The 25,103-nt window shown below is 38.3% G+C and overlaps 2 protein-coding genes across 2 annotated transcripts; both read left to right on the plus strand.

The window, feature by feature from the left end:
* The first annotated feature begins 324 nt into the window (after positions 1–324).
* TXNDC9 (thioredoxin domain containing 9) lies at positions 325–10,056 on the plus strand. Its single transcript, XM_063304967.1, has 5 exons — positions 325–461; positions 3,828–4,049; positions 5,400–5,518; positions 6,807–7,061; positions 9,555–10,056. Exons 2-5 carry the CDS (start codon positions 3,861–3,863, stop codon positions 9,670–9,672), a joined length of 681 nt encoding a protein of 226 aa, XP_063161037.1. The 5' UTR covers positions 325–461; positions 3,828–3,860; the 3' UTR covers positions 9,673–10,056.
* Positions 10,057–19,147: 9,091 nt separating this feature from the next.
* LOC134498733 (lysozyme g-like) lies at positions 19,148–23,164 on the plus strand. The gene is made up of 5 exons (XM_063304974.1): positions 19,148–19,252; positions 20,102–20,188; positions 21,414–21,610; positions 21,941–22,079; positions 22,926–23,164. The coding sequence occupies exons 1-5, from the start codon at positions 19,246–19,248 to the stop codon at positions 23,057–23,059; spliced, it is 564 nt and encodes a 187-aa protein (XP_063161044.1). The 5' UTR covers positions 19,148–19,245; the 3' UTR covers positions 23,060–23,164.
* The last annotated feature ends 1,939 nt before the right edge of the window (positions 23,165–25,103 follow it).

Consider the following 25,103-nt stretch of genomic DNA (forward strand, 5'->3'; position numbering starts at 1 on the left):
GCGTGAACCCGCTTGATTATGGCTTATTCCAAGCGCGACTCAGGAGCCGTGTGTGCTGTACGGAGCATTCCTTTTTGTTATGAATCCCCCTCCCCCTCACTCGACAGAGAGTTTTAACACAAATCGTTTATCAACTTAAACGTAAAGCCGCAAACCAGCCGTTCCGCTCACGTTTATTCAGAAAAGGGTGTGCACCGAACGCATGCGCAGCAAGACCGCCGCCTCTGACAGCTAACTGCTGCGTCAACAATAAAACGTCCTCAGGACGCGTCGACGAGGACAGAGGCGCAGGCGTGGGAGTTCGGGCGGTCGCCGCCAGGTTCACCTGCTGGGCAGACCGCGGGAGGACCCTCTGGGGGCTTCTTTGTGAGGCCGGTCAGGGCAGAAGAGTGTCAGGAGGAGATTTTTGTGGTTCTTCTGCGCTGAGGGGCCTTTCCTTGTGGCTTTTTGGTTTCTAACTAGTAAGTAGCGAGCCGGATCGTTAGTTCGGTTGCCTGGGGCTCGGAACGGTACAGATAAACGGTATTTATGTCTTCATATTTGTTTCAGAGAGTCTTGCCTCTGATGATGGAGATGAGGGGTGGTCTGGATGCATCTCTGTTGGTTTTAGGCTTAGGTGTCAGCTCTGGACTGATCGGCGCATTTTCCTCACCTTCCCTGTCAGAAACTGTCTTTTCAGACCCGGCTTTTCCTGCAATTGCTTTTCGTGTTGAGAAGATAAGAGCAGATGTTAGTGAGGGACCATCTGTAAGGAAAAGAGTGACATCCCTAGTTTTAACCCACGATTAGCGGTTAAGAGTAAATGGATTTGTACGTTAACATTAAAGCCGTTGCAGAATTTGAACAGAAAGTGATCTGTGCAGCGTGTTGTGTTTCTAAAACAGCTAATACTGGTATTTCAGATTCTCCTAATTGAAATCATATTTCCAGAATATGAAGCATGAATTACCTTTAAAGCAGAGTAGCATTCACTTTGAATCTTGCTCCAATGTCTACTGATCTTAATGCATTATATTTTACAGAACTTAATGGGGCTTACAAAACCCCTATCCCAACTATTTTTGTGACAACCAAATTTGAAAAAAAAACCTAAAATACAAATAAATTAAAAGGCATAAATAGAAGGACCTTGCTGCCCTCCTTATTTTCTTTTGCTGATTGTTTGCTTCCTGACCACCAACTGAATTAGATAAGTAGTTGAAAATAGCTCCTTAAAATCCTCTTGTTGTTAAACTGTAGATAGGTGGATGTAGTAAAGTTTTCCCCTTTAATTTTTCATTATTAAAGTGGGTTATGAAAATTATAGTTAATAGGTGCCAGTTCACCAAAGGCATTTTTGTTAAAGAATCATACTTTTTCCAAGATTGTGTCTACTGTGAGAGAGAGGTTTGTAATTTAATGCATGATTAAAATAATGAACTTTTTTGCAGACATGTAAGGTATTTTAATCAGGCATTAAATTACCTTACATGTCTGAAAAAAGGTTCATAGTATTATGCTGTTTTGCTAACTTTATTTTTTGTAGAGTAAGAAACATACATTTAGGAACTACTACTTTCTTGTAGCATACTTGAGATTTATCCTGAGTCTGAATGTTTTGGATGCAATAAACAGCATCTTTGTATGCATAATGTTTTGATTTGGGTTTTTGCCTGATTTAACAACAACAATGGATTCGTCCCTGGGGGAGCTGGGGGTATTGACGACTGACAGGAAGCTCTATCGTGGGCTGGTCCACGAAGTCACAAAGACTCGGAGGTGACTAAACGAATAAACAACAACAACAATACTGTACATTATACTGTATTGGTATGACAATTCATTATCATGAGATATAATTCCATCAGAAGCAATCCTTTTGTCAGTCTTACCAACATGTTAGATCAGGGATCTCTATGTATTTGATAATTTACCTCCAACAAGCTCTTTTACTGAGGTCTTGTGTGCCAATGCCACATGAAAATTTCTTCCATTTCTGGTACTATTTTCTTGTCTGTATGCTACAGAAGATGTTTAATTCTTGAGAGGAGAGCAATGTCAAATCTCGATAAAATAGTTAAGAGCAGAGACATCACACTGACAACAAAGGTCTGCATAGTTAAAGAAATGGTATTCCCTGTAGTACCATATGACTGCGAGAGCTGGACCATAGGGAAGGCTGAGCGAAGGAAGATAAGATGCTTTTGAACTGTGGTGTTGGAGGAAAATTCTGAGAGTGCCTTGGACTGCCAGAAGATCCAACCAGTCCATCCTCCAGGAAATCAAGCCAGACTGCTCACTTGAGGGAATGATATTAAAGGCAAAACTGAAATACTTTGGCCACATAATGAGAAGACAGGACACCCTGGAGAAGATGCTGATGCTAGGGAGAGTGGAGGGCAAAAGGAAGAGGGGCCGACTAAGGGCAAGACGGATGGATGATATTCTGGAGGTGACGGACTTGATCTTGGGGGAGTTGGGGGTGGTGACGACCAACAGGAAACTCTGGCATGGGCTGGTCCATGATGTCACGAAGAAGCAACTGAATGAATAAACAACAAGAATGCTACATGATTCTTTTTCTTTTCAACAGAGAATTATTTGGTGTGTTTTAGGCTGTTTTTCAAGAACATTTACCACAGTTTACTAGTTAACACTTTCATTAGACATCATGTACTAGCAATCACATCCTATTTAATATATTTCAAATCCTGTTACTTCATGTTTATATCTAAACTGGTAGGTCCAGGTTAATAACTGTTAAAGGTAGAATTAGATTCCATCAAAAAGGAATCTATCAGGGAGGTCTTAAGAATGCTTTTGATTTTTATTACAAAGATAAGCTGTTCTCATTTGAATTCATTCCATATTGCTGACCAGATCATACACACTTATTTTACACCACAGTATCCGGCTTTTCTAGACTATTCACCAGCAATGGCAAAGTGGGCATTGGTCTCAAAAAAAAAATACCTCCAAGGGCCAGATGGTATCACTGCCTCTCCCCTGAAATCTTGCTCCTCATGGTCAGTGATCTGATAATGGAAAAAGAGTTTGATTTCTTTCCTCCAACCCAAGATTACTCTTTGTTTTCTATGTGGAGATAGAGACATGCCTTTAATTTGTGCATAGAATAAGAATGAAGTCATAGTTTTTTCCTCACTATGTTTTCAGAATTATATATTCAGAATGAATTTATTACAGTCATAAGATGAACCCAATTCTGTAATTAGAGTATAGTCTTAATGATTGGTAATTTATTAAAGCAAATAATTCTGAAATAAAGCAGTCTGATTTTATCCAGGTAGACTTGAAATTATGTATTTTATGTTTTCCTATCTGCTTACAGTTTCAAGAGAATGTTGCCCATTATAAAATAAGAATGGGCCTAGATTGTGCTCCACAACGCTGTGCAAAGTATGAGATTCTGTACTAGATAAATTTACCATAGAATTATTCATCCCAAGGGTAGCACGTTTGAATTCTACTTCGGTAATCCTCTTTTAACAGAAGATACATTTATAATGCTGACTGATAATAAAAACAGTTCAGATATAGATCTCTGGTCCTAAAAGAATGACAATTCTGTCCCACAGTGCAAGGTCTACACCAAATAATCAGAAGAAAATATATGCTGTCAACAATCCTTCTGTCAAGTAACCACTATTTAACTTAAGCAGAAGAGTCAGCTGCAATCAACTTTCCAATTAAATATTTTGATCAATGTGCTGAACCTGCTTTCCAATCCCATTGATATTTCTACAACACCATATATGCAAATGTAGTCAAGATACAAATAACTTTTCTATTCTGTCTGGTTCTAATTTAAAATGTACTTCGTTTTTCAGGTTTAATGCGTCTGCTGCTAATTTGAAAAGGAAATGGATGCAGATACTTCTGTTGATGTATTCTCAAAAGCTCTGGAGGCTCAGATGCTTCAGACAGCCAAGATTGTAGAAGAACAACTTGATGCTGAAATGCAGAAATTGGACCAGATGGATGAAGATGAACTGGAACTTCTCAAACAAAGAAGGCTTGAAGCACTCAAGAAAGCCCAGCAACAAAAACAAGTAACTTAGTGATTATGAGTGTCCAAAACCCTTCTCATATATTACATTCATAATCTTGGTAGTATCTCTGCAAACTAGGCCGTTCTTACTCCGGTAATGTGTAAAGAGTTGAAGTTAGCAAAATGTTAGCTTGCCTCTAATCACAGGGGTTAGAGATGAAGTGAAATTACAGTAGTAATAAATCCCACTAAAATCTGTGAGACTTATTCAACATTCGTATGTTTAGGATTGCAGCCTTACAATCAACCTTTGTAGATTTAATCTAAAGTGCTTTAACAAGTTCATTGGATATGAATTGCCTCAGGGTACAATCCTAGGGACATTTGGAGAAGCCCCTGTTGACTTTTGTATGGCTTGGTTCCCTGTAGTCATGCACAGGACTATAGCTACTGTAGTATTCCAGTTTCTTGAACTCTTGACTTTGGCTGACAGATTCTTCAAGTGTTGAACAATTCCTACTAAGCTGCTAAAGCCAAAACTCTCTTTTCACTATTTTCAAAATACTGGGTTAATAGCAGCTTTATGTGCCCAAATATACCAATCCATACATATCTTGAGACTTCCTGAGTCATTATAATTATCAACATTATTATATAACTGCTCTGATATAGAAAGCTGAAGAATATACCCAATAGTGATTGAAAACTTGGAAAGGAGGCATGAGTTTTTTTCTGCTAAAGAAGCCATGCACAGTTTTTGTGGGGCCAAATGGCTACTTGAGTAGCATGCAGGACACCACAATTAAAAAAAAAAGGTCAAGCGAAGAACTGAATTTGAGTTAATTTACATTTGCAATGTAACTCAAATTCAAATTAATTAATTACAGTTCCTATGTGGGTAAAATGGCTTAAAGAATTCCAGTATTGAGCTGATACTTGGAATATAGATATTTATGACTACTGGTTAAATCACTGTATTAATACACAATGGTTGCAGTCCTGTGTAGTTCTTGAGTATAACCAACGGACAGGTTGGGACAAGTATGCACATGATTCCACTGGGAGCTTAGTTCATATTAATACTCAATATTAACCATTAAAACTTCATTATCCTTTTAGAATGCAAGCTTTCTGTACTAGTTGTTTTTTCTTTTAGTTCTGAAAATGATTTATAATGTTGAATAGCTTTTTATTTAAATAAATGACAGATTAGTTTTGGAATGATAAAGTTTACTAACTTCAAACCGTATCAGAAATGCTAAAATTACCACCAGTGTAACATTGAAGTTAGGGTTTGGATTCATCAGATGAATCTTAGATATAATGGTAGAATTATAATCTTATGTGCAACTTTTCAAGGGATGATCTCTTTCATGACATCAAGTATAAAACTTTGTATTCTTATTAATAGGAATGGCTTTCAAAAGGACATGGGGAATACCGAGAAATCCCCAGTGAGCGAGAATTTTTTCAAGAAGTGAAAGGGAGCAAGAATGTGGTCTGTCATTTTTATAGAGATTCAACCTTCAGGTAATCCTTGCTAAATCAGCTGTTGAAGGGATCTCAGAAAATGTGTGGAAACTCTCTTCCTAGTACTGACTGAGTTAGTGTATTTTTTTTTTTAGCAATTTTACCTCTTAAACTGAATCAATATTCATCTGGTAACTTGGGCATGGCAAGAGCCATAATTCCTCAGTCAAAACATAGATCACTTAGGGTCTGCTGAACTGCAAGCACTCTCTGCTATTTTTGTTCCAGTCAAATATGCTTGACAGTATAGTGGTTATTCAGAAATAAATCTCATCGTTAAGCTGGGTTTCCTTTCTAGTTAGTGTATAGAATTGCTGCCTTATTTTTAAATTCAGGAGCCCCCCCCCCTTAAATTTATTTATTTATTTATACCAAAAAATATTTATATAAAACCAGCTGCAAGTTTCTAGTCATAATCGTAACTCATTCATAATATGGTATAGCCATCGCTTATTGAATAACTACAATATACTGGGTCTCTGTATCATGCCAAACCAAAATCAAGGAAGTACATTATGGTTTGGTGAAGATATGAAATAGTTCAGTGGCTCTAAGGACACTTATATGAAAGATTTATTGGTAAACTTGTTGGCAATGATCTGAGGTAACCTTCAGATCCAGTTTTTGCATTTTTCACAGTATCCGCTCCCAATGTCAAAATGAAGGGATATGATACAATAAATTTTGTGTATGTGCTTGATAATTTATGTACATGCTGATTTAAATATTTATTCATTATGTCTGTGTAAGGAAGAATTTCCTGAAGATAAGAGGTCTTAAGTGGCAGAACACTGCCTAGAACAGTAATGGACTTCCTAACTGACAGGATGACAAACTGTCAGGGATGGTTTAATGGACTCCTTTACTGAAAGGGGGTTGGGTTGGATTACTTACAAGGTCCATTTTAACTCATTTATTCTGTGATTCTGTATTACCATTGGTATAGCAAAGTTACTAAAATAACACCTGTGGTGTTTTTTAGGCAGTGCAAAGCATTTGAAGGGGCCTTCCCGAAGTGCATGAATGAAGTGCCCCTCCTGAAAGTGTTGAAACAACCATATTCTCCAGAACTTGGTTTATTTCAAAGGGCTTCCCAGGATGTCTCTGCATTTGTATGCGTACATGTGCAGACAACATTTCAGCTGTCACTGCCAGTGAAGCAAATATGTATGCAGAAACATGCAAAGCACACCTTCTAATGCTTTGCACAATTTTACTTGAGCTAGAAAGCAAGAGGTGACTTCATATTTCACTGCTTAATGCATTCAATGTTTTTATTTTTCCTCAGATGCTTAATATTAGATAAGCATTTAACAATACTTGCAAAAAAGCATATTGAGACGAAGTTTATCAAGTTAAATGCTGAAAAATCACCATTTCTTTGTGAGAGACTTCACATCAAGATAATTCCCACATTAGCACTAGTAAAAGATGGAAAAACTCAAGATTATGTGGTTGGTTTTACTGATCTTGGTAACACAGATGAGTTCACCACAGAGACTTTAGAATGGAGATTAGGCTGCGCAGATATCATCAACTACAGGTAAATAAAATTGATCTTACAACAGCTGGTACAATACTATTAATATAAAAAATTGTCTTCCTGGCAAAGTATTGAAATGGATATTAAATTATATTACATAATTACTTTTGTGGCTAACAGTTGCTGCTTTCCTAGTTTATGGATTTTTACAGATGTATTACAAGTATTTTTATACTGTCTGGTTCAGTCTGACTTCAGTTGATTTACATCAAGTATAAAACTATATAAAATAGTTGAATAATACATACATACATACATACATACATACATACAATTAATATAGATGGCTGCCGAGTCAGTCAACAGTAATCATCTAAACCACAAATGCCCTCTCAAACAGAACATTCTTAAATAGCATGCAAAAGACTAATGGGGAGAGTGTCAAGCGAACCGCCAATACAAGATATTCCAGAGTACAGAGCCCATAATACAGAAGGCGAGCCTTCAGATCCACATCCACTAAATACTTCAAGGAAGAAGAGCCTCAGCATCTCTCCCTGCATGTATAGATGGACCAGATAGATTCCACTGGAGGAGATAGTCCCTAAGGTACCATGGAGCCAAGCTATTTATAAGTAAAATAATAGCTTGAACTGGACTTGGAAGCCTATTGGTAACAAATACAGCAACTGGAAAATGTGTGTCATACTTTCATAGCAGCTGTCACCCACTCACAGTCTGGTTGTAGCTTTCAAATGGTTTCCAAAAGGAGCTCTAGGAGTTTCTGGACAAAACATCCTAATCCATGTAGGACCACAACTGATTCACTAGCCTCAGCTAGGTCAAGTTTCTATCTGTTGTTCCACCAGCAGCCACAACTCCAAAACGACCCAGAATTGCAGACCAAGTCCTTTTAGGAAGAGAACCCTGTCCAGAGCTAACACTGGGGCCATCTCAGAGTCAGAATATTTCTGGACAAACAGCAACTCCATCTTTCTGAGATTAAGTATGAGCTTGTTCCAGATCCTTGCAGCTTCCAGACATTGGGCTAGGACTTCCATTGCATCTCCAGTTCAGCCTGAGATGGCAGTGTAGATTTGTGTATTATCAACGCACTGATGTACTTCGTGCACAACCAGCAGATGACTTCTCCTGGTGGCTTCATGTAGATATTCAAAAGTAGTGCAGAGAAAATCAAATGTTTTTTGACCACTCTTTCCCACTAAAAGAGAAGTGGAACCACCATAATAAATGGTTCTTCCAACAACCAATTCTTGTGGACAGTCCAGTAGGATACCAGATCAATGGTATCAAAAGCTGCTGAAAGGTCTAATAAGAGAAAGGGGGCATTCTCCCATCCTCAAGATCCAGAGTCATCCAGAGACATCAGTGCTATTTGCTTTATATCTGGGTCTGAACCCAAACTAAAAAAAAATTGAAATAACCTTCTTCACAAGCAGCACAGCTAGTCACAGTAAAGTGTCATTGCCACCATCATCCCAGCCACAACGTTTCAGCTGTTGATGGACCTGAAATATGGGAGGGCAAATTTATCACAAAACTATTGCTTCATCACTGCCCATCCAGGTTTTGGTAATGCATGTCCATTCATCTGTCACCATGCAGTGTCTCATTGGGGTCTCATTCAAGACAAAGCTAACATTGTCAAAAGCAGAGTTTTTGTATTATTCATGCTGGTTGTGCACGAAGTACATCAGCGCACTGATAATACACAAAAGCCACCAGTTTTTGGCAGAGACTGATGAATATGGGAACCTGAACCAAATTACTGGTCACCCACATCTCCTGCTATCTCTTTCCTACTTTCCTCTTTCTTGGAACGATTTTGAGCCTGAATGCCACTGGGTCAGCTACCAGTCAAATTCCTTCTCCTCCTATTCCAGTGTTCTCAGTTGTCAAACATTCTAATTACTACACTGCTACAAATTTCCAACATCCTTCCCCAATCTACTGGAGACAACAGCGATAACCAACATGAAACAAAAATTAACTAGTTTCTGGGTGCCATCTTATAAAAAAAATGCAAGGAGTAAAGAATATTCTTTTGCTAATTAACTTTGGAATTCACTACCACAAGATGTGGTGTTGACTATCAGTTTGGCTGGCTTCGAAAAAGGGTAGGAACAATTCATGGAAGTTATGGCAATCAATGGCTATTAGCCTTGATGGCAGCGTGACTGCCTCTGAAAGCCATCTGTTGGGAGACCAATGGGCTTCCTTGTATAGTTGGTTGGCCACTATGAACTGACTGCTGGACTAGATGGACCAGGGGTCCAATCCAGCAGGGCATTGCTTATGTTTTTATGTTATCAGACTTTTTAATTGACAGGATTTATACCATGCTCCTAAGAGGTTCATGAAGCAAAATAGTGTACACCTTTTCTCCTGTAATGAGGAGAGGGCTGGGCAGAGTTGGCTTTTGGGCACTTGTACTTCCAATTTGTGTTTTGCCAGATGTGTCTAATAAACTGCTTTTTCAGACAGCTATTACCTAAAGGATATTTACATTATTAGTAACTTCTTCTCTTTTAGTGGCAACCTAATGGAACCACCTTTCCAAAGCCAAAAGAAGTTTGGAACATCTTTCACAAAGTTGGATAAGAAAACGATCAGAGGGAAGAAATATGATTCAGATTCTGATGATGATTAGAAGTCATGATACAGATATTTGTAAACCATTTTTCTTTTAAGTTTGATACATTTTTAGGAATGTTTTTATACAGCTGTTTGCTTTCAGAACATTTGCACATGACACTCATTTTCTAACAGTTTTATACAGCTCATGAAATAAAATCTTAAATATTTCTTCCACTTAGGAAATAATTTCTTAGTCAAGAAATCTGAACCCTTTTGAACTCTGTAATATGAGAGATGACTTTCAGCATTTTGTTTATTTAAAAGTAGCTCTTTTAAATTGCATCTTAAACTTTATACCATTTACCATTAAGGTATTAATGAAGGACTTCTGTCAAGAATTGTTATTTAAACTATTCTTGAAGTAGTGCATTAATAAAAACTGTTGCTTGTCTAATAATGCCATGAGTGTGACTTTGCCTACCCTAACTACATTGCACTATATATTATAAAATTCCCTTGGTTTTTCTTTAAGTCTGCCAGCTGTGTACACTGCATGTTAGAGCTGAATTAGCAGTAAATATTACATGGCAAATATATTATGCTGAACTATAATTCTGATGAGTGAGGTTGATTGGGCCTTAAGAAGCATTGCTAATAACAAGGCAGCAGGAGATGACGGTATCCCAGCTGAACTGTTTCAAATGCAAGATGATGCTGTTAAGGTGATGCGTGCCATATGCCAGCAAATTTGGAAAACACAAGAATGGCCATCAGATTGGAAACAATCAATTTATATCCCCATACCAAAAAAGGGAAACAGTATAAAAACAGATCACGGAACAATGGACTGGTTTAAGATTGGGAAAAGAGCGTGGCAGGGTTGTATACTCTCACCCTACCTATTCAACTTGTACACAGAACACATCATGCGACGTGCTTGGCTTGATGAATCCAAGGCTGGGGTTAAGATTGCTGGAAGAAACATTAACAATCTCAGATATGCAGATGATACCACTTTGATGTCTGAAAGCGAGGAGGAACTGAGGAGCCTCATGACGAAGTGAAAGAAGAAAGTGCAAAAGCTGGGTTGCAGTTAAACCACACACAAAAAAAACAAGATTGTGGCAACCAGCTTGACTGATAACTGGCAAATAGAGGGAGAAAACGTAGAGGCAGTGACAGACTTTGTATTTCTAGGCGCAAAGATTACTGCAGAAACTGACTGCAGCCAGGAAATCAGAAGATGTTTAATTCTTGGGAGGAGAGCAATGACCAATCTCGATAAAATAGTTAAGAGCAGAGACATCACACTGACAACAAAGGTCTGCATAGTTAAAGCAATGGTATTCCCCGTAGTAACGAGAGCTGGACGGTAAGGAAGGCTGAGCGAAGGAAGATAAGATGCTTTTGAACTGTGGTGTTGGAGGAAAATTCTGAGAGTGCCTTGGACTGCAAGAAGATCAAACCAGTCCATCCTCCAGGAAATAAAGCCAGACCGCTCACTTGAGGGAATGATATTAAAGGCAAAACTGAAATACTTTGGCCACATAATGAGAAGACAGGACACCCTGGAGAAGATGCTGATGCTAGGGAGAGTGGAGGGCAAAAGGAAGAGGGGCCGACTAAGGGCAAGACGGATGGATGATATTCTAGAGATGATGGATTTGACCTTGGGGGAGCTGGGGGTGGCGACAACCGACAAGAAGCTCTGGCGTGGGCTGATCCATGAAGTCACGAAGAGTTGGAAGTGACTGAACAAATAAACAACAAAAACAATTCTGTGGCTTGGAGGAGAAACCACAGGAAACATATACAATGTCTTGCAATATTGTTCTTCAGTAATATACACATTTCCTGGGGCACCTTCTTGAAATACTAACAATCTTGTGGAACTTTAACAGTTTAGCAGGTAAATGAACGTTTTCCTGTACAGTACATGTAAATACCCTCTACTTGCAAATTGTTAAATTTTATTTGGCCTTAACAGCAAAATTAAGCCTCACAGGAACTTAAAAGGTACAGATTAAAGCAAATATGGGACCTTTCCATGCAGTTAGCAGCCAATCAGATAACAGTCTTCGTTGGGTGTGAGATTGCTGCAACTATCTCCTCAAGAGGGAAGTTAATGAGATTTAGGTTTTTTAATATATTTTCTTCTATGAAAGATAAAGACATTGTGTAGGTGAGGGGTAACTCAAGGTAATATACAGCCCACAAGTAAAATCATGCCCTGGCTTTGGAATGCACACTTAAGCTTTAGTTTGCTTTCTTCTCATGTTGGATGGAAACCATAGACACACTACCTTCTGAAAACACAAAGCATGAGAGAAGTTCATGAGGATAGCCACAGGGCAGAGATACAAGGCAGTGGGGGAGAAACAGCTAAAACGCTGCTTGCAACTAGGAAGACTGGTTTGAGTGTGGGTCACCTGCACAGGCATCTTTTGTAGTCAGGGCATCTTGACTCATTTTATGGACAGTAGTTGCCAGAGGAGTTATAAAACTGAACTGGCTAAATAGGTTGATAATAGTAATTCTTAATAATACTGGTTTTGTCCTGTTCATGTAAATTAAAATAAAACTCTTTTGAATTCTAATCCTAAACTGTTTTATGTCTCCTTAGAGACTAATTTGTTTTTTTCAATGTGCTCTGCTCTTTATAGTTATGGCTGAGGCATATTCTTGTACCAAAAAAGTAGAAAAGGCATGGCTTGGAACATTAAGCTGCTAGATTAAGCGTATCTATCACCATTTGCCATTTGGAAAAGGAATGATCTAGCCCTGGACAGTGACAACGCTTTGAGGGTTCAAGCTAAAGATACTTGTTTTTCTGGAGATGTGGGTTCTACAGTAGCCAATGAAGCACAATCTGATCATTGACTAGTGTCTGTCACAATTCACTTTTAGCTGATCTTTCAGCTTCCGAATATCTCATCTTTAAAAATGCCCCTTCCACAAACTGATGCCTATAGTCAACAACTTTGCAGAGTTAGATTTCATCTATATGCTAAGTACTACTTAGACTACTAAGTAGAGTACTTCTTTTGCATGATTATTTATCTAGAGTTGAGAGGAGAGCTCCTGGATCTTAGGCAGGAATGCTTCCCTCATTTTAAAAGTTGTTTCATAAGATTATTTATTATGCAAACAATTTCAAGGAAAATAAATATCTTTCTTTGATATAATACTCTGGCTTTTCTGAGTATATATAAAAGCCTGCTCATCACCAAATCACATGAATTTTTCAAGGACATAGTTGGAAGTACCTGTCTTGAGAAATACTTACAAGCTTGTGTGCAGCATTTATAGCTCATATTGCAACCAGTTTATTGTATATTAAAAAAAAGAGCTTTTATTTTGCCTGTAATTTAAAATTTGCGATCATTGAGGTAAGAAATAAGTCTTTGATTACATCATACTTGAAACCCATTAATTATTTTTTGTTTCATAGCAACATGTGGATATGTCTACTAACCTGTCATCCTCCAACTTCCTTTTGTGTTTAATTATTTGATAATTCATGGAAAGGGTTTTAAATAAAAATAAGACTTTCTATATCAAATAATTTGTACATGCACCTATATCGATTTTATAATATTTCCATTTTAAAGTGTGGTTTCTTTTTCCCTATAATTATTTCAATCAACAGCATTGCAAGTTTGACTTGCCCTACTTGACTTTCCTAGAATCCTGCAGCACCATACACCACAGAGCATCAGATGTTGGCCTGTGGTCAGCAAGTTACTCATTCGGAAGTAATCATAGTGGAATGGAATCAAAGAGATAACCTACAGATTTTGGTTCATAAACTACATCCATAAATTCATTTAACCAGGTACAATTGAGAAAATCATAAAGCAGCTGCTACAGGAACATTTTAAATTGTTATTTGTACTACATCCTTGTTGACACAGAAAAGTTGTTGAAAATTCGCCATCAGAAAATCTCACACATTTACACATACAAATCTTTTTGCAATATTTTCAAAACTGGATTGTGATCATCACTGTGGCTTCCATTGGATGTCTATGACCAAGTCTGTGTTTATAGAATCTTCTGTGAGTCTTGGATGCTATGGTGACATAAGAACTATTGGAACCACTGTGGTTACTCATAGATGTAATTCTGGTAAGCATGATTAATTGATGCCCTGTAATTCCACTTTTCCTCTAAGGAATTTAAGCATGGTCATAAGGTTTTCTTCCCCATCTTATCCTCACAACAGCTCTCAAGCAGGCTGGTGGAGGGTAAACTGGCTTCCTTGCACAAGTAACACCTTGTCACTTAAGCTAAACAGCTGATAATAAACCTAAGATAAAATGCCAGGTGAGATATCTGAATGCTTGCACTCCAGTTAATCCATAATAGTAAAACATGCACATTATACGTTTCTCCCATTAAAGACACAGGAGATAAAATAAAGCCTAGACATTGTACTTCAACATTCTGCAGAGGAGAACCTCAGACAAAATTGAGCAATAAAAAGATAATGCATTATTTGCCATTTTAATTTTCTGATGCTCTTCATATGTATGTTCAGATCTAGAACTACCTTTCTTGGCTGAGTGGATTGTCTGTTGTCTCTTTAATATAAATACGTTCTTTTATTTGTTTTCCTCAGTTAAAATTATGGCTGAAACTTAAAAAAATGAAAACAAAAACCCCTTTATTTTGGCATCAACTCCTACATCTTTATGACATGACCTAGAGCTACCCATCAAAAGGTATTCTTCAGCTGTTTCTTTTCCTCCTTAATTTATAGAGGTGAACTGGTGGCAGAAGATAGGATAATTAGAGCTTGAAGATATCATTTCTGGTCCTGCTGGAGAAAAATAAATGAGGCAGAGTAATTGCAACAACTGCAGCACTATCTAAACATCCAAAGCTTCATCAGATGATTCAGATTAATAAGGTTGTACTTTAAGGCCAGAACACTGCCATGGTTTTAACTTCCCAATCCTTCCTAAACAGTTTGTAGAGAATTCACTATTGTTTTCACTGCTATACACTGAGGGCTCATGGTCACATCCCTGTAACCATGGTGCAAAGATGCCTCACTAATCATTTAAATATAATTTATCTGACATTGCTTTCCTCACATCTCTGGCCCATAGTTGTGGCAGCTTAAACTTGTTTTTAGCTGTTTCTGTTTCAAAGTAGTGTTTCTGGTCCTGTCTCAGGACAATTGCTGCTTGGATACACTCTGCAGTTATGAGATCAGAAAGAGAACAGGAAGGAAAGCTAGAGCAGACCTGTTTATGTAGTTTGCTGATAACAAACTGCTAATGGGCATAGCCCTAAATTAGACATGAAACATAGCAGGGAATCTTGCTTAAATAACCGTTCAGGCAGAAGCCCATAGGGCAGCAAGCTGGCTGGAAAATTCTGGGAGTTGAAGTCCACACATCTTCAAGTTGCCAAGGCTGAGAAACACTGCCTTAGGGAGCCTGCCTCACTCAAACTAGGAGTTGCAAGAGTGAAACCCTATAGCAGACCTTAGCCTGACAGTGCTTTTGCTGCCTCAAGGACTGGAAGCAAGTATTTTAACACAGCTGGGAAGAAGAGCCCTGAGAAATGCTGAGGAGAAGGAATAAAAATCATTGGCTCACCTCAAGATGCTGTGGGTGTTTTAACAACACAAATCCTCTTACACTTTCAACACAAAAGCAAAAGGAAGAAAAAGAAAGGGGGTGGGAACTGAAGCCAAGTGCCTGGCATTTTGGCTCCTCTGGAGGTGAAGGGAAAAAGAGAGACCAACAATATTTTTGTCAATTTTATTCCTGCTGTGTGTGACTTTTTTTTTCTTTTTTTCTGTTGGTCTGGGCTACTGAGAAAAAATTTCAAAGTCTGAAGCTAGTATTTCTCTTACAGGATCTAAAGTTTAAAAGCTGGGAAGAGGAGTGAGGCAAAATTGTCCTTCCATAGGGAAATGGAAGCATAGCATTAAAAAAATAGTTTATTACTATTTTTTTAATGCTATGCTTCCATTTCCCAATGGAAAGACAATTTTATTTATCGTCTAACTTTATACAGTTTCAATTACATTGTACCTAAGACCGAAGCAAAGACTCTGAGCTTTCCAGTGTGGGAAAACAGAGATTTGGAACTGCTTATGAACTGGCACCGAATCCTTGTCTGAAAGTCCACCAAGTCAGAACAAAGAACCAACCTGAGCCTTGCAATGTGGCTTAAATCTATTGGAATAGCAGTGGCAGAAGATCACACCAAATCTGCAAACTAAAGGCTAAATATTGTTAAGTAGGAAGGAGGCAGTGGCAAACCACTTCTGAAAAACCTGCCAAGAAAACTGCAGGGACTTATCCAGGCAGTCTCTGAGAATCAGACACAACTGAATGGATTAAAAGAGAAAGGGGGAGAGAGAAAATGAACATACCCTAAAATATCCCTAAGCAAGCAACCACAGGTATCTTCAATTTAAATCTAGAAATCTCACCTGTTAGAAACTGTTACTGATCATGTTTATTGATCAAAGAGATGTTCATCTCTGTGAATATCTAAAAATTGCCTGAAATTCTGAAAGTACAGGCAGGGCTGCAACTAGGGGGTGGGGGGAAGTGGGGCATGTGCCCCGGGCACTGCGCTAGGGGGGATGCCAAAATTAGCGCTGGGGGGTGCCAAAATGGGCGCAGAATCCATGTTTGCCCTGGGTGACACAGACCCTAGTTGTGGCCCTGAGTACAGGCTGCTTCTTGGAATCATCAGTTTCTTCCCCATCCAGCTTCTGCAATAAGAGATTGTTTGCCACTTCTATCTCATTGAAGATATTGTAAGATGAGGACATTAACCTCACAATCCATATTCCTTCTTCCCTTTCAACTGCATGCTGCTTTGTTATATTATTGTTGATGTAGACAATACTGTATGGTACTCTCCAGATATTTTAGATGGTAACTCCCAAAATCATTTGTCACTGGCTAAACAAACTGAGGCTGATGAAAGCTGATGTCCAAAATATCTAAATGGCAACTTGTTCCTATATTACTTTGTTTCTCAAGAATTGTTAATAATTAAATGGCATTTGAGCTCTCTTACTTATGGTTAGAGAAAGGCTGAAATAATCTACAAACCCAATATTGTTCTTTGAACCAAGTTTATACACTAAAAGAAATCTGTTTTTCCCATTGTGAAGAAATAATCGATTCTACGTTCATTTGTATGAAATTCCATTCGTATGTATGTATGTAGGGGTTCTCCAGGTTTATACCAAAGTAAGGTAATTTTTTTTGCAGATGTTCCAGCACAACAGTTCCTCAGCCCTGCAATACGGGCTTCCAAGAATTCTCTGGCTCTTCTATTGCTTGCATGGCCCAGTATATCTGTATTTTCCCAGTCAAATTGTGGTTTGCGCTGAGGGCATGGGTGGCCTGGTTCTTTGTTGCAGGTAGATGTTTTTTTATTCCCTGGTGTGATTGGTATCCAGTCTGTCCTTTCTAGTGCTGGCTGCAAGCTGGCAGTTGATCTGTACATTATGTTGATTCTTTTGTAGTGGGGTGTGTACTCTTTTAGTTTACACAGCATTCTTTGTAGAGTTTTTGTGGGCCATAGTCATGCCTAGTGGCTGAAGTAGTCTACTGGCGTGTTCTGACCTATTTCTTATGTATGTGAGTGTTATTGTGGTGGTCCCTGGGGTGTCTTTTAGTTCTTTGTTTTGTATCTCAGTCCCCACCTTGGAGTGATTACTGAGGTCCACGATATTCCATGGATGTCACACCAGAGACAATATGCTTCTGGACAGAAGATATGATGCATTTTGATGAAGGGGGTAGTTCTTAGTAAATATGTTGTGGAGGTAGTTGAGGTCTGCTTTTCTGAGTGCTGGTGAACTGCAGTGTGTTTTTGCACGGTTGATGAAGGTTCTTATTAAGCTGATTTTATGTTCTCTGGGGTAGTTACTGTGTGGCAGTTTCAAATTTGATCTGTGTTGTGTTCCCCCAAATCCTCCAGTCATCAACCAACCTTACAGAATTCAAATTCTACACAGACTATAAATACTGCAAGGCGATTCCCACTTTTGAACCCTTGCTCTGAGGAAGCCTTGCCGGAATGCATGGAAAACATAATACGTTATGGGTTTTACTTCTGTCATAGATTCCATCAAATAAGAGAGCATCTTAGATGCCTTAGAAGTGGCCAAAGCATAGGGCCCATATTGAGCCATTAAAACAAGCTTAAGTTGAAAAGTCTGCCATTGTGAACTGGAACGTCAAATTCAGTTTGAAGGATGGAAAGATCACTAAAACAATCATTACATAATAATTGGTTTAAAGTCATAATCCTGACTTCCACCAAAACTTTCCAGTAGAATGCTTTATTTTATTTTCAGAGTAATTTTTCCAAAGAGTTAAATATTCGTGAGTCTCATTAACAAAACCCAATGTACACAACTAAAAATATGTACAATGATTGCTGTTATCTGAAGAAAACCATTCAGGTATGTAGCAATCCCATCTAAGGACTGGATACTTTACCAATCGAAGATAATATTTGTAACTCAGGGTTGAACTGTGGAGTCCTTGGTGCTCTCTGAGCCTTGTTGTTTTCTTGCAGATGTTTCATTGCTAAACTAGGCAACATCTTCAGTGCGAAAAAGGAGTGGGCCTTGCTCTCTGTTTATTATACTGTACTTTGTCCTGCTTGTGTTGGTGGAGGTGTTGTTCTCTCCTTGGGAGTTCCTTGACTGAGCCATTAAAACCAAGTTTGTTGCTTGGTTGATTGACTGAGTTAATAGTTCCTTGATTAAGATATAATGTACTTTTTGATTGTTCATCTGGTGTTAATCCTAGTGTCAATCTTTGCATATCTGGGTGTTGATTGCTGGCGAGGAGGTGTTCTGGTCTCTTGGCTTTTCTATTGTCTCTTTTGAATGGTGGGTAAATGTTGTTTTCCTCTATGTGTCTGTTGATGGCTGCTTTGTCTGAATGCCAAGCTTCCAGGAATTCTCTAGCATTTTTGGATTTGGCTTGGTTTAGGATGCTCACAGGTTCCCAGTTGAAACTACAGTTGAGTCTGTCCAAGTGTTGTGAGTTTAAGGAGTTTTCATTGTGTCTTCTGACTGCTAGTTGGTGTTCGTGGATGTGCTCTGCTAGTCTCCTGCCTGCCTGTCCTACATAGTGGCTGCTACAGTCCTTACACCGTATGTTGTAGGTTACTCCTGTTTTTTCTTCTTGGGCCACTGGATCTTTTGGGTTACTTAGGATGTTTTGAAGGCTTTTGCTTGGTTTGTGTGTTACAGTGATGCTGTATAGTTGTAATAGTCTGTTGGTTGTTTCTGAGATGTTTTTGATGTACAATAGTATTATCCTTTTCATAGCTTGTGCTGTTTGTGTTGTAGTGGGTTGAGTGGTCAAGCACTTTTTGATAAAGTTGTGTCCTATCCATTTTGTTGGAAGATGCCGTATAGGCAGTCTGTTTGCTTTTTCTGGTGTTCTGGATTCCTGCAGCGTGTTAGTGCTGGTCTAAATAATGGGAGAGGTTGGGGTACTTTCCTATGTTATTTCCCAAGTGTTGCCAACTAACTTCCTGTTCTGTTACTTAATAGGAAACTAACATTGAAAGTGAAACTGCATAATCTACTTTTTTCTTTCTTTGATACAGACCAGAAAGTGATTGCAGACATCAGAGAATCATGGAAGGTATTTGCTTTATTTTGCTATAACAAAGATTCTATTTATTATAAAATATGTAATAGGTGGCAGGCAATGGTCAGGGTGGGGGTTAGGAAAGATAAAAGAACTACTCATGTGTGTACTAAATGTTGTGGTCCAACTTTGCTAAAAGTGTATGTGCTTTGTTTTGGTCATTCAGATCCTATAAAGTTGTGTAATGGCTAATTCTTGACCCTAGTGGAGCATTAGTATTTTTGCTTTCTTCTTTTAAGCCCCCACCCCCCACCCCCAGCTCTTAATGTTATGGTCCCTGGCAAAGAGTCCTGCGAACAGTAGCATAAAGTGAATCTCTCTTATTTGGTTGGCAAATGGCTCAATTCATAGAAAAGGAGATTTGCTGCAGCTTTCAGTACTCCCACCTCCATGATCTCCCCCTCAAGAGGGTGAAAGTGGGTTTATTTTTATTGTTAAATTTTGCCACCACCCATCTCCCCCCAAAGGAGGGACTCTGGGCGGTTTACAATAGGATAACACAATAGGATGGGTTATGCTGAGTCCCATCAGGCTTCAGTCTGCAGGATCTAACCCCATCCCTTAGTTTCCTAATAATTATTTACATGTATAATATGGGTAAATTTTGCTGTTCAGCTTAGTGAGGGAGGTAAGATTACAGTAATACGTCTTTGCAGAAGCACTCTTCTAAATGACTGGTATACTGTATGCTTATAGCTGAAATAGACATACTTCTTGTTTAGATCAGGACAGTATTATTATTATGATTATTGCCAGCCTCAGATAAAGCAAAACAAAATTCCTTTGCAATAGATTGCCTAATACGTTTTGTGACCAGATAATAATTGAATGCATTTATAACAGCTCATTCTTATTATGGTAACATAATGGATGTGGATACCACTGGAGCTTCTCTTGAAACTGGAAAACAAGAAGGCTTAAGATATGGGGGTAAGATTGCTTATCACATATGTTTGAATTATTGATAGCTTTGTTAACACAGACATGATGTAAATGTTATTTCTCCCTCTTTCTGTTCAGTGTCTAGCTGATCTTAAGTCTGTACATTCCTTAACAGAATCTTGGTGTTTTTTTTTCCTTTTGGAAAAAAATAACATTTATTTTAACTATACAAGTAGCTTAAGCACAGTGAATAAATTTGCTTTATAATAACTATAGAGAATATTCATAAACAAGTAAGGGTTTTTGCCTCCTCCTGGGAATGAGAATTGAGAGAACTTTTCTTTGACATTTAATATTACTTCTGCATTGTGGTCCATTCTGTAATCCTTGCTATGGTTTTTGAACATTACTTCTGCTTGCTTGCTTTTTTCCTCTTGATTCTGTTTTTACTCTTTTCTTTAATTTTTGTATCCTTCTGCTTCTTTTCCCCTGCCTTCTGCCGTAAAAACCACTCACTTATTGGCTGCCGTCCTTTCAAGCTTTCTGTAGGCCTATTACTTTGGTTCCTATATCCTGCTCCCTGTTTTTTTCTCTTACACAATACATTTAACCCACAGTTTATGCTCTTCTCGTGTGTGCATGGGTGTGCCTTTGAGTCAGCTTTCTGACTCTTGGCAACTGCCTGGATAGGTCTCTGCAGTTTTCTTGGCAAGGTTTCAGAAGTGGTTTGCGCTTGCCTGCTTCCTAGGCTGAGAGATAGTGACTGGCCCAAGATCTCCCAGCCGGATTGGTGCCTAAGGCAGGACTAGAACTCACAGTCTCCCGGTTTCTAGCCTGGTGCCTTAACCACTATATCAAACTGGCTCTCTTCGATGCTCATCTAGGTGGCAGCGTTCACTTTAATTTCAAAAGCTAAGAGCTTCAGATGTAGTTAGTACAGATGCTAGAATGGAAGACTGCTAGGAAATATTAGGGCTGTAGACTAGATTGGGAAACTGAAAAAAAAAATTGGAAGAAAGCAATGGCAGTGCCTATGAAACACTTTAATTTTCCAGAAACTAGAATTTTTAACTGAGGTTAGTCATAAATTCAGCAATAGTAGCCATCATTGACACAGTGACCATTATAGTGGGGATGGGCTTCCCATTTGATCAAATTCTTAAACACAATAAAAGCGAAACTGAACATTGTTCTGTTTAGCCCAATTTGGAATGTTATTTTTAACCAGAAGCACTTTTTGCATGCTTTTGAAAACTGTTTTTTCCTCTGCAAGGGGTTGCAGGTTCAGAAATAATTGCAAAGAGAGATCTAAACAATCTAGAGAAATATAAAATGAAGATTAAGCGTGTCAGTGAAAAAACAAATATTGATGCAGCTGTGACTGCTGCTATAATATCTCGAGAATCACATGCTGGAACTGTCCTAAAAGATGGTTGGGGTGACCATGGAAACGGATTTGGATTGATGCAGGTAACGACTTTTGTTACAAATTAAGAAACACGTAAGGCCCAAAGTTCAACACTCTAAGCACTGCTATCCTGGAGTAATTATAAGGTGTAATTATAATTGTCCCCAAGCAAAATATAACTTCATATAATTTCAGGTTTTCCCATTTCTTCCCACATGCCCCCTCTGCCTCCCTCTTTATAGCATCTTTCCCACGTTCAGACTGTACATCTCCTTTGGTAACTGACCTGTATTTTTTAATTATTAGTTTGTAAAGCACTGAACTTTCCCGGCATCATATAATCATAGCAATAACTATTACTGAATAATGGGAGGTCTTTCAATGTTTTTCAGGTGGATAAAAGATATCATAAACTAGTTGGCACCTGGGACAGTGAGGAACACATTAATCAGGCTACCCTCATTCTCTGTAGCATGATAGAGGAGATTAAAAAAAAATTTCCATCATGGACAAAGGAACAGCAGCTCAAAGGTATGAAAAGTTTTCTATTAAAATACCTAGAATCTGCTTTATGTCCAGATCCTTCAGGTCATTTTTTCCATGTGACTCAGTATTTACACCCTGTGATGATGGGTCTCTGGTTTCCATCATCTCTGGCATTGATGGAAAATACCTGCCAAAGCTGAGATCTTTGGAAGGGCAATGCATGCTCTAGCATTCATTTATGATGGTACTTTTTCCTCTACCTCCAAATAACAACATTCCAACCAATCCTTTTTATTATTTTATTATCCACCTAGTAATTAGTAATTGGAAGTCTACTGCAAAAGCAATTAACTTGAGATCAGATATTAAGTTACCATACTGAAGACGGACAAAAATATTTTTTTTCCACATAATTCATTTTAGAAACCAGGTTATAAAAGCAGAATGTTAGAAATTTTGTATTTCATGATACGGGACTTAAAAGAGATGCTATTCCCTATCTTCAGGTATGTTTAAATGCAAACCTCTGTTTAACTTCCTGGTAACGATAGAAATTATGCATTGTTAGAAACTCATCCTTAAAAAAAAAACCTTTAAGGGGATAATCTTATGAATGCATGATTTGAAGCAAGACCTTTTGAACTTAGCAATAACTGGATGCAGCAAGGTACAGTACATTTGTAGATTAGTGCAGGCAAAAGTATTCTAAGCAGAAAGAAAGAAATCTTAGGTCAATACCCTGCTTTACTTTTAATCGGCTATTTAACTTCATTATCAGGATTGTGGACATCCAACTTAAATTCAATTTATAATTCATCTTAGCATTTGAGGAATGCCTACATTATGTTCTTAATGTAGCTTATGTTGATTTGCCCACTTTTTAAATCATAGGTGGAATTTCAGCCTACAACGCAGGACCTAAAAATGTCCAGAGCTACGCCGGAATGGATATAGGCACTGCACACAATGACTATGCCAATGATGTTGTTGCAAGAGCCAAGTTTTTCAAAGAAAATGGATATTAATCTAAAACAAATATGCTATCATTTTATCCTTACCCAAATTTTGTATATAGCATTAGCAAGATCATTCTACTTGGTTTAGCAGCCCAGGAATTAAAATAAGTTGTGCCTACAGAAAATAAGGCTATATTGCTATTTTATGGATGCAATCAAACTTCACGTGAGCAGGCTTGCATTCCTGTTATGGGTCTTTCTTCTTCCCCACACTTTGTTCAACCACACAATTATATCCACTTTTAACTTTTAAATTGACCCTGTGCAGGAAAACCAACAGGACCTAGTGTCATGTTCACCGTTCCAATGTTGCCGGTACATCGTAACATTTCGCATGTCGTTTGGTTGATGCGTGTTTCATCTGGGAGGGGAGGAGGATTCCATCTCGTGGGATTGTTATATGTTAGCAGCTGGATTGGAATGTGTTTGGGTTATCTCGTGTGTTCAAGGTTCCTTTCCCAGGACATCAGCAGAAACGGTTACCAGCACCTGGGGGGGGGGGGGAGTTTGCAACGGCAGGGCGAGGGGAGGGATTACGTTTGAGGCGAGGGTTTTTAGTTTGTATTTGGCGCGCTTTTGCTCATTCTCAGCTTTCTCTGTATTTGCATACTATTCTTTAATCAGATATCATTAAGTTCCTGCTTGTGAGTCTGAGTCTATTAGAGTAGGCAATCCTTACACCTAGACACCCTCTAGTGCAAGGTGAGTCATCCTTAGTGAATTGGGGAAAGATGTAAAATTTTTTCAATCACCCAGGTTGGAACAGGGTAGAACTGCACAATGAATGTACAAAATGGGATAGCCAATGGAAGAAGCCAAAGACTCCAAGTAAAAACACTTATGTCATCTGTAGAGATACACTTGTGCATAGAAGTTTATATTCCAACTGCTTCTAAGCCAAGCTGGGAAACCTGAAATGCCTGGTTTTGAAGGACTGGGGATAACAAAAATTCAGTGGGATACTGCTTTTTGAACAGTCAAAAGGAACTGACTTCTTCATGGAGTCAGTGGGTATAGTATTTGGCATTATTTTTCAACTCATACAGACATTGCTATAAGCTGGCTGCAACCCTATTACATTCTCATTTGTCTATGTTACTCCCACTTTGGAGTCCAAACAAATTGCATCTACAAATTGGCCTGAATCCTGTTGAGCCCAGAACATACTGTGAATATAATGAAAGTTCCTGAAAGTTAGCATTAGAAACACACTATCACCTTGTTGAAGAAAATTGCCCAGATTATCTTGGGTTGGAAAATAGAATCAAGCAGAAATCCAAAGCAACTGTTGTAGTAATGGGTAATTTCCATTATCTCACATAGACTGGGTAAATGTACGTATATTCAACACGTAATAGTTATTTCCGTGATGTGATGTGATTGACGTGATCAATTGTTATTTCCAGGTACTGCAGAATTCACAAAACTAACACGTGAGGGTACAAAAGACTTTAATCTAAAGTGGTACACTAGATCTGGTAGGAGACTTAAGATTTGGGTAATGAATTAGAAATGTTCTACATTATTTCTGGACTACTTCATTGTGTATGTACTGTGAAAAAAACAAAGAAGAAAGCGCAGGCCAGAAAGTATGTGCCATCAGCTTCTCAGTAGACCTTCATTCATGCTTTAATGTTAATATTTTAAAAGCTGTAAGCATGGATTTCCTGGCAAAGAAACAGTATATAAATTGTCCAGGAAGCAATCACATTCGTATCTCCTGTAAGAGAAAAAACTACTACAAAATTATACTAATAAAAAGAAAGGTGAAATGAACATCAGAAGAATCAAATCTCTTTAAACATAGCGGGATTTTCCAAACAAAATGGTTCAGTTGAAATGCTTACCGATCAGAAATGAGACAAGGCTCGGTGGGTGCCAGGGTATGAGAACAAGACCAACACTCACATACAGTATTTAAGAAGGCTTCCTTCAGATAATGGAAAACTTCCCCAAATGAAAGGGGGAAAAAACATACAAATGCTTGCAGGTGAATTACTCACATAAAGCATGGGATGGAGAAATTTGAGGGCATATTTGAAAGTTCATTAAT

The sequence above is a fragment of the Candoia aspera genome, chromosome 5 (genome assembly GCF_035149785.1).
Source record: "Candoia aspera isolate rCanAsp1 chromosome 5, rCanAsp1.hap2, whole genome shotgun sequence".
NCBI lineage: Eukaryota > Metazoa > Chordata > Lepidosauria > Squamata > Boidae > Candoia > Candoia aspera.

What these genes read in the sequence shown, in the direction of transcription:
- TXNDC9 (XM_063304967.1), top strand. Translation starts at nt 3,861, where the DNA reads ATGGATGCAGATACTTCTGTTGATGTATTCTCAAAAGCTCTGGAGGCT. An exon ending in TATAGAGATTCAACCTTCAG is followed by an intron (nt 5,519 to 6,806) that starts GTAATCCTTGCT and finishes ATTTTTCCTCAG; the next exon opens with ATGCTTAATATTAGATAAGC. An exon ending in GCAGATATCATCAACTACAG is followed by an intron (nt 7,062 to 9,554) that starts GTAAATAAAATT and finishes CTTCTCTTTTAG; the next exon opens with TGGCAACCTAATGGAACCAC.
- LOC134498733 (XM_063304974.1), top strand. An exon ending in AGAAGGCTTAAGATATGGGG is followed by an intron (nt 20,189 to 21,413) that starts GTAAGATTGCTT and finishes TTCCTCTGCAAG; the next exon opens with GGGTTGCAGGTTCAGAAATA. An exon ending in ACGGATTTGGATTGATGCAG is followed by an intron (nt 21,611 to 21,940) that starts GTAACGACTTTT and finishes AATGTTTTTCAG; the next exon opens with GTGGATAAAAGATATCATAA.